This window comes from Lontra canadensis, unplaced genomic scaffold, assembly GCF_010015895.1.
Source record: "Lontra canadensis isolate GAN:19392208 unplaced genomic scaffold, GSC_riverotter_1.0 scaffold113, whole genome shotgun sequence".
Lineage (NCBI taxonomy): Eukaryota > Metazoa > Chordata > Mammalia > Carnivora > Mustelidae > Lontra > Lontra canadensis.
The window spans coordinates 5833381-5846106 of record NW_022631107.1 but is presented as its reverse complement, the minus strand read 5'-3'; the positions used below and the strand labels follow the sequence as shown (position 1 = coordinate 5846106).

Genomic DNA, 12726 nt, shown 5'->3' with positions numbered 1-12726 from the left:
CATAAATATTTACTATTGTTAGATCTTCTTGTTGGATAGATCCTTTATGATATGGTGTCCTTCCTCATCTCTTATTACAGTCTTTTGGTTTAAAACCTAATTTGTCTGATATAAGAATTACCACCCCAGCTTTCTTTTGATGTCCATTAGCATGATAAATGGTTTTCTACCCCCTCACTTTAAATCTGGAGGTGTCTTTGGGTCTAAAATGAGTCTCCTGCAGACAGCATATTGATGGGTCTTGTTTTTTCATCCAATCTGATACCCTGTGTCTTTTGATTGGGGCATTCGGTCCATTTACATTCAGGGTAACTATTGGAAGATACAAATTTAGTGCCATTGTATTGCCTGTAAGGTGACTATTACTGTATACTGTCTCTGTTCCTTTCTGGTCTATGTTACTTTGGGGCTCTTTTTGCTTAGAAGACCCCTTTCAATATTTCTTGTAGGGCTGGTTTGTTTATTGCAATTTTTTTTTAGTTTCTGTTTGTCCTGGAAGCTTTTTATCACTCCTTCTATTTTTTTTTTTAAGATTTTATTTATTTATTTGACAGAGACACAACGAGAGAGGGAACAGAAGCAGAGGGAGTGGGAGAGGGAGAAGCAGGCTTCCTGCTGAGCAGGGAGCCTGATGCAGGGCTTGATCCCAGGACCCCAGCATCATGACCTAAGCCGAAAGCAGACACTTAACGACTGAGCTACCCAGGTGCCCCTCCTTCTATTTTCAATGACAGCCTAGCTGGATAAAATATTCTTGGCTGCATATTTTTCTTGTTTAGTACCCAACAATGTTATGTTTTTATAGAAGGACCAGAACTCTACATACTTCAGATTTCCTTAAACTCCTATTCTGAACTATTCAGGTAGATGGAAGGAGTTTCAGCTTCTAGTGGCTTCAAAATATCAAAATTTTCTAACATCTGAACTTTACTTCCATGTCTGTTTTATTTACTACCCTTTTACTGAACACAAAAGAGAAAATCAGAGGCTAAGTAGTATTGACAAGACAAAAAAAAAAAAAAGAAAGAAAAATTAGCAACCTTGAAAACTATCAAAGAGGTTTTACAAAGCAGTTTTACACAGGGGTTTTACAGCCCACAGATACTATTTCTCTGAAGAAACATAAAACCTATGCAACAAATTATATAAAGTGTTTCCATATACCTCGGGAAGAATCTTAACCACAACGGAAAGATTTTTATAATTTACTTGTATCTAGACCATCTAGATACTCTTATTTTTGTCCTGAGGCCCATGTTGCCACCACTAACTCAAAATGAAAAATATTTGCTAGAATGGGCCTCTAAGGATCCATGTTTCTTATAAATGTATGCTTCCTACTCTGCTCTTGCACTGACAACCTACAGTAATAACCAACGAACCAAACAGTTGAAAACTTAGAAGTAATAGACATTTTCACAATAACCAGAAGAGTCAAAATTCTGAAGTACTTCAAATAATTTGAAATTAAACCAGCATGTACAAAACAACTGTCACTAGCCACTTCTCTCAACATCATCCAAAGTTAGGTGTTTCACATTAACGGATTCTCCAGCTAATTTAGGTTTACCCTGTATGATCACCAAAATTATTTTCCATTCTACTGAATATAATGTAACTTTTTGAAAAGGCTGTTACTGCTGCACTCGTTTCAACTGCTGTCCGGCAATACAATGATACTGTTCCAGACTCTCAAGGTGTCCTGTATCTGCTTTTTAGCCAGACTGTGTTCTTTCTTTGACAGCATATCTCCCCTTTCCCCTAAATTTGCTGTTTTTAATCAGGAGGAAGAGGCAAATAAGTAATCAAGAATTAGAAAACCATATAAAATAGAATGCTGAGATAATCTGAAATGCTCTCCCGACATGAAAACGTGTGATGTAGTATATCAAATTTTATGATACCAATCTCTGCTGTTCAGGGTCCACTTCACTTACTTCCTGTTCTTGACTGACTGGGGGAAGAAAGAGACACACACGCGGGTGGAGTGAGGAGGGAACAAAGTGGTAAAAAAAAAAAAAACGTTCTTGAAACATTTAGACCGGAGTTCAAATCTTGCTTTTGCCACTTTCAAACCATGAGGTTGTTGCCTAAGGATCTCTGACCCTAGGTTCCCTCATCAGTAAAATGGAGGTCATATTTCATCTGCAGGGCTGATGCAAGAATTTAAAGAGGTACGTAAAGTGGCAGAATACTCACACTCATGCAAACACTCAAATATTCTACCCTAATTATGTGAAGACAAACTGAATTATAACCACTTTTATAAAATAAAGTTAACCTAAAAAATAATAAAATAAATACAATTAAGTTAATCTGACTTTTAACTTAGCTAAAAGAAATACTGTCATCCTTTACAACTATCCCACAATCCAAACTTGCCTTTAGCTGTCTCTGCTCCTATTACGTATCTTCAGAAAAAAATAAATTTTGCAATCTTTTAAGATTTTATTTATTTGACAGAGTGAGAGGGATCACAAGTAGGCAGAGAGGCAGGCAGAGGGGGGCAGGGAAGCAGGCTCCCTGGTGAGCAGAGAGTCCAAAGCGGGGCTCGATCCCAGGACTGAGCCGAAGGCAGAGGCGTAACCCACTGAGCCACCCAGGCACCCTTGCAACCTTGCTCTGAATGTTAAAAGATACATACGAATTGTATTCCTTGCAGAACCACATATTAATAGCATTTAGCAAGAATTTTCTAAGTAGTTGTCTGAATAATATACTACGTTCAAACATTTGCTATTTTAGTATTTTAAGTCACAAGTCTTTTAATCAGTTCCTCACTCAATATTGTTAATCTCTTCAAACAAATCCATACTCAATAAAGCATCCCATGTTATAGTTCATCCAGTTATCACTCTCCAAATAGCTGATGTCCGAGTGACCTTAATTAGTATTCTCATTTAAAAAAACACTGCATAAATCTAACACAAAGATGTTTAAGTATGAGACTTAACTAGAGACAGGAGCAGCTATACGGGAAAAGGGCACCTTCTTATAAATATAAAATTGAACACTCAGCCATAAACATTATAGTGCATTAGCCATAAAATGTACGATTTTAAAAAGAGTTTCTATGATCTAAACCTGACAAAGAACAGCAAACTAAATGTTTAACTATTCACATGCTAGGATACTATTCAAGCTTCCTTCTGCGGCAAAAAAATAAGACTCAATTCACTGGCAAATAAAAGGATGTGGGAGGGAAGAAACCAATACAAGTACAGCAAATAAACACTGAGCCAGGCACTTTATATATATTATCTCACGAAATCCTCCATACAATCTAGTATTATGTGGATCAAGTATTATATCACAAGTTAAAAATGCTGCCAGTGAGGCTCAAAGGACTGTAAAGCACCTTGCTCAAAGATCTCTCCAATTCCAATGTTCATGTTCTCTCCAAAATGTAGATCACATTTCAATATATTTAAATTAATATGCCAACACACACTTCACCTTTCTCAAAATCCTACCAAAACTTTTACAAATAATAAATAAATAATAGTGGAATAAGTTAGTTCCAAATATGCCAATATGAAAGACCACAAACAGGTGAACAGACAGTAAGCAAAGTGCAGAGTAATGATCCATCTGCTTAACATGAATAAACAGAAAGTTACATATGGGTATATAAATACTTTTCTGAACAGAACCGCCAGAAGAGTCTTAAAGGCTATAAAAAATTTTTACCAAAAATCATTATACCCAAGTCTAACCCTAGAAATTTGTAACAGCAGCTGCTTAACCAGTAATAAATAAACCAAGCAGTCTGTTACATCAGTAAGAAATCAAACTAGCTCAGGATGGCATAAGTTTACCTGTAAAGACCAGAGTTCATATCTTCTGAGGTAATGAAAATATTTTGCATTAAGTACAGGCACACATATATAATTTTTATCATACCTGTAATGAGTGGAATGTTTTGTATACTAACTCAAAACTTTTTGCATCAAACAGCAGATTTACAGAAGATAACAACTTTAGCCTCTAAAGAAATTCCAATCCTAATTTAATGAGATTTTCTTTTTTTAAATAGTGGAAGCTGCACAGAAAAACAACAGAAATAATGCCATTAGACAATTAAACTAAAAACAAACATCAAATTTTTCTAAGTAAATCACAGTTAAAAGTATCCCCCAAATAAGGAATGAATATTGCAAATAAATCTTTAAAACACTATCTGCTCACTTAATAATACTTGCGTTACACAATAGGTGCCAAGCACCATGGGACAGAGAGGTAAGCAAAACAGCCCCTACCCTTGCAAATTCAGTATGGGATGGGAAAGATAAAGTACATATAATCACAAAATGGTATCACAAATTAGAACTGTTGAACTCACTTAGACTGGTGAGTCCAATCAAACTGTTAACATCTTTTTAATTAACTAACATTTAAATAAACTTGAATCACTAAACTGTATACCTGAAATTAATATTACACTATAGCTTAACTGGAATTTAAATAAAAACAAACAAATGAGCTTTAAGACAGAAAAACTCAGTCAGAGAAAAGTCAAGGCAGCCTGGTGTAGTGGTTAGGTGTGGAGTCCAAAGCTAGTCACTGGATCTGAACCTAGGCTCTACTATTTAATGGATATCTGAGTTTGATCATGTTATTAATCTGAATCTGTTTCTTATTTTTATTTCTTATTTTTAAAGATTTATTTCTTTGAGAGAGAGACAGACAGAGCAGGGTGGAGGGACAGAAGGAGAGGGAGAGAGTATCCTAAGCAGATTCCACACTAAGCATAGACCCCAATGCAGGGCTTGATCTCATGACCCTGAGATCAGGACCTGAGCTGAAACCAAGAGTCAGTCGCTTAACTGACTTGAGCCACCCAGGTGCCCTTGTTTCTTCATTTTAAAAAAGGGTTAATCATACTTTCATCATAAAGCTGTGAAACTTAAAAAATAATAATAATGTATTACACCTTGGTAAGTCTAGAATAAATAATAGCTATTCTATTACTGTCATTAGCAGCACTGACAAAGGCCCAGAGAGGAGAAGAACTAGTGAGTGATATCTGGGGGAAACAAGACATACAAATGGCTGAAATGCAGTGAATGATAGAGGAGAGGTAAGTAAGGAGCAAGACATGAAGACTCTACTAGCTGCTCTATGTAATTCAGAAGTCTGCAGTCACACGTGGTTAGTCCAAATTGAGATGTGTCATAATCATAAAATATACTTCAGATCTTAAAGACTTAGAATTAAAAAAAAAAAAAAAAAGGAAATGTATCTCACCTTTTTATGTCTACTTACATGTTGAAACGACATTTAGGACATACTGGGTTACATAAAACATATTATTAAAATTACAATACCCAAAAGGTATACAATGCAGTGTCCATCACCTGATGAATGGATAAACAAAACGGCAAATACGTACAACAGAATAGTATTCACCCTTAAAAAAGAAGGAAATTCTGACATCTGCTACAACATGGATGAAACCTGAGGACATTAACTGAAATCAGTCATAAAGGGAACAAATACTTATTCCACTTTTATGCGATACCTGGGTAGTCAAATTCAGAGAAGGAAAGCAGAATGCTTGTAGGGGCTGGTGGGAGGGGCATGGGGTTATTGTTTAATAGTTACAGTATCTCAGTTTTGCAAGATGAAAAGAATTCTAGAGAGGGCTGGTGGTAATGGTTGCACAACAATGCAAAATGTATCCAATGCCACTGAATTGTACATTTAAGAATGGTTAAGATGGGAAATTTTATGTGTATTTTAAAATTAAAAATTTTCACTTTTAAGTGAATATGAAAAATTTAAATTACATACGGCTTGCATTAAATTTCTATTTTGTAGCACTGTATTTAAGCCATGGTAAAATTTTCCAGGGAGAAGGGTTTTGAACACCCATGTTACAAGATCTAGAACAGTTAGCTCTAATGCCTAAGGCAGACGTCAGCAAACTTTCTGAAAAGGGCTAAAGAATAAATATTTTCAGTTCTGTGGGCCATATTGTCATTCTCGAAAGCAGTCACAGATAATCATGTAAGTGAATGAACATGGTGGATTTGGCCCATTATCATTGGCTGACCCCTGCACTAAAGCACTGTAATCAATGACTCCTGTCAGCTGAGACTGCTAGATGTTCAGGAATTTTGTAAGCCAGTTTAATATTGGTAGCTTAATATCTGCCATGGTAAGAGTACACCATGAAAATCACCAAACACTACAAATAAGTGCTGTTTTTTCTGAAGAAGTGGTTGATAAACATTTACCAACACACTACTGAATGTACTTACTTCTTTCCTATGCATTTAATTAGCTGTCCGGGTGCCTGGGTGGGCTCAGTCTGTTAAGCACCCCACTGCTGAGATCCTGAGATCCAGCCCTGAGACAGGCTCTGCACTCGGCATGGATTCTGCTTCAGATTGTCCCCTCTTCCCTACCCCTCACTCACACATGTGCTTTCTCTCTTAAATAAATAAAATCTTTAAAAAATAAATAAAAAATAAGATTATACTAGTTGTGAACCATCTTTGAAAAAAATGGATAGTCATTTAACAGTCATCTGAATAACTGGCAGTTTTTATTAAATACACATTATTGTGCATAATGGTCTAGATTCACCTGTAAACAAATATTTACTGAACCCAAACTATGTGCTACGCTTTGGTAACACAATGATGAACAAAGATCATCTCTAGCAGAAGAAATAAGCATCAATCAAATAATCATATCAATAATGAATTTAAATTGTGATGAATTATAACCGAAAAACAGAGTGCTGTAAGAAAATACAACAGGGAATCCCAATCTAGTCTAGACAATCAGGGATACTTCTCTGAGAAAGGGACCTCTGCCCCGAGATTTAAGGTACAGGTAGGAACGTGCAGAGTAGGACGCATTCCAGGTAGCAAGAATAAATGGCAAAGAAGTCCTGAGGCAGGAAAAAAAATGTAACAACAGGTCAGGGAACTGAAAAGTCAATATGGCAAGAGTTAAGTGACCAAGGAGGAAAGAACACATCAGAATGGAGAGAGAGGTAGGCAGGCGCCGTAAGCACACAGGGCCTCAAAGCAAAGTAGGTAAGTCTAAGATCAGTGGGGAGCTATTAGTTTTAATGATAATATGATCTGATTAACATTCTTTAGAGATTGCTGTAGGAATGAATGTTGGGGGGGTGGAGCAGTGAGGTGGGGAGACTCACCAGCAAGCTCCTATAGTTTCCAAGCAAGAGACAATGGCAACTTAGTGGAGTCAATCCTAAATCTTAAAAGTACTTACTTAATCTATTAAATACTCAGAGCAATTTTTAGTCTCAGGACACCACTCTTAGAAGTTTGAAACCCCAGTTTTTGTTTATGAATGTGTATCTACTGACGTTTTTGCTATATTAAAAATTAAAACTGAGGCATATTTAAAAATAACAATAAACTCATTACATGTTAATATAAATAACATTCTTATGAAAAGTAACTATATTTCCCCAGTGTGAAGAGTAGCACTGTTTTAAATTTTTGCACATCACTTTAGTCCAATGGAAGAGAACTGGATTTTCACATCTGTCATGGTATCTCACATTTTCACATGCTGTTGATTTTTTTTTAAAGATTTTATTTATTTATTTGACAGACAGAGATCACAAGTAGGCAGAGAGGCAGGCAGAGAGAGAGAGGTGGAAGCAGGCTCCCCGCTGAGCAGAGAGCCGGACACGGGGCTCAATCCCAGGACCCTGGGACCACGACCCGAGCCAAAGGCAGAGGCTTTAACCCACTGAGCCACCCAGGCGCCCCCATGCTGTTGATTTTTGAGAGAACTAGAAAAACACAATGGAATTATTGTGAAAATAGTTTTGATCTCATGGTCCTCCTAGAAGGGGTCTGAGCACCCCCCCCCAAAAAAAAGCCACACTGAGTCATGTAATCACAATGAGATGCACTTCCCAACAACTAGGATGGCAATAATCAAAGACAGACAATAACAAGTGTTCCGGGGAATGTAGAGTAATTGGAATCCTCATGCACTGCTGGTGGGAATTAAATGGTGCCGTCACTTTGGAAAATAGTTTGGCAGTTCCTCAAAAAGTTAAACATAGAGTTACCACATGACCCAGCATTTCCACTCACAGGTACAAAGAAATACAAAAGCATATGTCCACACTAAAATTTCTGAGTTATCCACAGAGACATTATTCAGACTGGTCAAAATGAAACAACCCAAATGATTAACAACCCACTGGCTGATGGATGGAGAAATAAAATGAGAAATATATCCATCCAATGGGATATTATTCAGCAATAAAAAGAGCTGATCCATGCTACAACAACACAGATGAACCCTGAAAACATTACACTAAGTGAAAGAACAAAATCACAGGTTTTCAAAATCTGTATTTTACACTTTCAGCACATTTCAAATCAATCCAACCACATTTTAAGTATTTAACAATCAGCTGTGGCTGGTAGTACCAAAGTGGACAGTGCATTTTAGATCCATCATAAAGTAGAAAGTTAAATGGTGTTTGTGGTAATGATCATGACACACAGCAATTTCCCTTAGCAAGAAAAGGCTCAAATCTATGCAATACAGTATTTGTTATATGTAAGTATGTTAATACTTTTCTAAAAGTTTCAAGCGATGAAAACATTTTATGAAATTAGAATATATGTTGCCTGAATAGTTCAGGTAACTGTATTTCAAATCTTACAGTCTAACCTACAGAGCTATAAAATCCCAGAACAAGCTAGTTAGATGTTACCTGGAAGCTCCCTTCTATTCTCTGCCTAATTTTAATGAACAGTCGACACACGCTACACCCCCACCCTGATCCCATTTTGGACTTCATCTCTCTTGTTGACACGTGGAAGTCCTTAAACTGTTTCCCATAGTAGATAATGAATAATTAATAGGGGGAGAAAAAGTCTGCTACACAGGGACTCTGTGCCAATACACACAACTTATCTGGTTGTTTTTTTTTTTTTAATCTACTTACTTATATTATAAAAAACCCTATTTACAAAATCACCTTGAAACACACACAGTTAAGTTTATATTCTAACCACCCTTAACTAGAAATTTAAACATTACTCAACTGCTCAATCAAAATAAATTTCACTTTAACTTCAAGGTGTTGTTATTATCAACTCCAAAAAAGCAACACTAAATACCAACTGTATTAAGGTATCCTGTTTCTGCCTATTAGTTATATACACTCAAAAAGAACCCGAGGATAAAATAAGAAAATTAGTTACCACCTTACAATGCATTTTATATAACGGACCCAGAAAGCTTAATATAATTTCATCCAATCAATTATTAGAACATTCATATAAATACTATTTCAGTATAATGTACTAACAGAATTTACATTATACAGAAACCCGTACTGAAAGAGATTCTTAACTGTAGAATATGGAATTTGCTTATAAAATGTCTAAGCCTTCAATATTTTCCTTTTCTAAGTCTTTTGCCTACCATACCCTCTTCATCTTAAAATTAGATAAAAATTTTCAGGACCAAATATTTCCCAATTTTTTACTGAGCATTTTTACTGAACATGGAATCTTATATGTCATTAAATATATTTTAATGACAAATTTTACTCTGTAACAAGTAGTTTAAATCAAACCATTTAATTAAAATTTAAGTTACAAAATGATATACTTTGTGCTTCAAGTCAAATTTACAAATCATCTGCAAATTGCTTTTCTTACACTCATATTTTTCCTGTATGTGTTTCCCTTAACAGACCCCACAGATAGTTCAACTTGTCTTCAGGTTCTTGGTGCTGTGTTACATGTTTTCTTTTTTTTTTTAATCATGTTTTCTGCTTCAGCAGAAAGCATTTTTCAGAATAAAAATTCAACTGCCATTAGAGTAAGTTGCTTTGGAAAAGCTTTAATTTAACAAATTTACTTTGGTTACAGAAGAGTAAGATTAAAACTTCCACAGACTTTAAACCTCTAAGGCCACCGTCACAAAAAGCAAAAACAAACCCACACAGAACATCTTAAAATGACTTAAGTGACTTTTTCTACTTATAAAATATTTACTCTTTCTTCTTAATTTTTTACAATAAAGTGCTGAAAAGCAGGTAGGAAAGTAGAGACCTGAACTAGGAATCCTAGAAAGACGACCCACAGGCTTAAAAGTTAGTATTGCTACACATATACTAGAAGAGCTAAAATGAAAAAGATTGACACTATCAAATGCTAGGAGGGATGAGGAGCAACAGGAACTCCCATGCACTAGGTGGAACTTTAAGACGTTAGAATTCTTTTTTAAAACATAGTTTTTTATAAAACTAAGCCTATAGCTATCCTATCACCCAATCATTCCACTTCCAAGTATTTAATAGGAGAAACACATCTGTCCAACAAAAATGTGTACAACAGTGTTCATGGCAACCAAGTGCTAGAAGCCCAGGTGGTCCTCAATAGGAGTACATTAACTATGGCATATTCATACAGTGGGAAACACAGCAAGAAGAAATTACTGGTATACACAAGAAAGAACCTCAAAAACATTACTCTGAGTGAAAAAACCTTACCCAAAAGAGTACATACTATCTCATCTCACTTATATGAAGTTCTAGAACAGACTAACAGTGAAAAACAAGAAGTCAGTGGTGGATGGAGGAGAGTGGGACTAAATCAACTGGGAAAGGTCAAGAGAGAACTTTCCGGTCAACTATAAAGTTCTGCAACTTGATAAAGCTTTGGGTCATACAGGTGCGTGTATTTGTGAAAAACATTTAATGGTGGTATTTGCAACTCACTCTGAAATGCCTCCCAAAAAAGGAAACTAATATGTGATTAGTTGCATGACAGAGCAAATACAGCAAAACGTAGGTGATGCACATGTGAATATTCACCGTACCACTCTTTCAACCTTCCTGTATGTTGGAAAACAAAGATGTTAAAGGAAATTTTTATACAATTGAGAACACCCCCCCAAAATGTGATTCAGTAGGTGGTAAAAGTTACTCCCGTGATGGTACGCTCTATTTACTGCTTCACAAAACACACCACCTTTCAGAACTGAACTATATAAACCTTTTTTTTTTTTTTTTTACTATTTCTGTTCAAAATTACATTTACCTCTCAGGAATTGTTTCCTCACAGACTTCGCATTATTTTAGATCGTCAGAGATCAATTCAACAATTATGAAAAAATATCTTGGGATGCACATTCAACAATAAGCTAAAGCAAATTTGTTGAATTCTTCAAGATTCTTAATTTAACAGCCAAGTCTGTATACCTCAACAGCTTTTAAGTAGTACATTATTTGGTAATATTCTCCATTAACTCTAATTTTGTTCTCTTTTATTCGACTGCAATCGCTAGTATCTGCAAAACGTGGCTACCATCCCTCTAAAATCAAACAAAAACCTTCCCAATGACTGGCACCTAAGAGATTTGAGATAAATATACGAAAAAGAAAACAGCAAGTCATCAATGAAAGTCGTCATCCACCTTTCCTCCTTAAGCCTAGTACTATTAAGATGCTCCTGAAAACAATTTCTACGTCAGGGTTGGTTTTTTCTTGAAGACTGCAAGGTAGGATAAATTTCAGCCATCAAAACGCAAAACTAAATGTACACGTGCTCCTCGCCCCCAAATGTACCTTAACCCGCAAGCAGGTAGAAACAATGAGCACCCCTTTTTTTTTTTTTTTAATTCATGAGACAAAACCGCAGATGAGGCTAAAGCGAACCCTCGCCCCAGCCCAGCCTCCACCCCGCCCGGAGCGCTGCGGTGGTCCCTTTCCTTTGTGAGCAGCCGGAGGGAGTCGGCGGGGGGGCGGGGGAGCTGGGGGAGGAGGCTGGTGGTCGGCGGACGCGAGAGCAGGAGGAGGGCGCGGAGGGAAGCGGCGTCGGCGCGTCCCACAAACAGGCCGTGGGGCTCCGCCACAAGCCTCTGCGGTGTCCCAAGGAGCACACCCAGGAACTTGGGTGTGATCTAATTCGAGAAGCAACCCGCGAGAGGGGCCGAGGGCACCTCGGGGGACGACCCCCTCCCAGGCCCTTCCAAAACCGTCTCCTCCTGCCGCTGGTGGAGGTCCTACCGCCGGCGGAGGTCCTGCCGCCACCCCCACCCCGGGCCCGAGGCCAGGGCGGCCCTCACCTGGTGGACGGAGCTATTCTCGGGCACAGCGAACTCCTCCTTCTCCTTCGGGGTCTTCACGGTGACTTTCATGATCTTGGGCTCCGCAGAGGCAGCGGCCGCGGGGGCGCCGGCACCTTCGGCCGCGGCGGCGCTGTCCTGGGAGCTCGGAGGGCCGCCGCTTTCACCACTCTCGGCCATGGCGGCGGCGGCGGCGGTGACTCAGGCGCGCAGGAGGGAGCGGGCGAGCGAGGGGGAGCCAGCAGACGGCAGAGCCGGCCGGCCCGGGCAGCGGAGAATGCGCGGCACGCCGCCTCAGCGACAACGGGTGCAAGGCCGCCCTGGCAGGCGAGGGGCCGCGGAGCTCGGTGTGGGCTCCGGCGCAGGCCCGGCTCCGGCGCTCGGCAGCCGCCGTGTGTTCAGACGCCGCTCGGTCGCAGCGACATCCGCAGCCGCCGCCGCTCTTCCTCCTCCCCGCCCCTCCCCCCACGTCCCTCAGCCGGCGCCGCGCAGGGCACGCCGGGTAACTCGGCTGGCAGCGTCGCCGAGTCATGCCCGGCCGGCCCCGCGGCCACCTCCCGCTGCTTTTCTTTCCTTCTCCCGCTTCATTATTCAGAGGGTGCGCGAAGCCGGAGTGGAGGACTAAAAGCAAAATGG

At 38.9% G+C, this 12726-nt stretch overlaps 1 protein-coding gene across 2 annotated transcripts in view; it reads right to left on the bottom strand.

The window, feature by feature from the left end:
• The window catches only part of UBQLN1 (ubiquilin 1), a 52430-nt gene extending 40041 nt beyond the window's left edge, over window positions 1-12389 (bottom strand). For both annotated transcript variants that reach the window (XM_032840560.1, XM_032840561.1), the window contains exon 1: window positions 12091-12389. In XM_032840560.1, coding sequence (XP_032696451.1) covers window positions 12091-12270 — 180 coding nt within the window. In that variant the 5' untranslated portion in view covers window positions 12271-12389. The remainder of the gene's footprint in view (window positions 1-12090) is intronic.
• Between the last annotated feature and the right edge of the window lie 337 nt (window positions 12390-12726).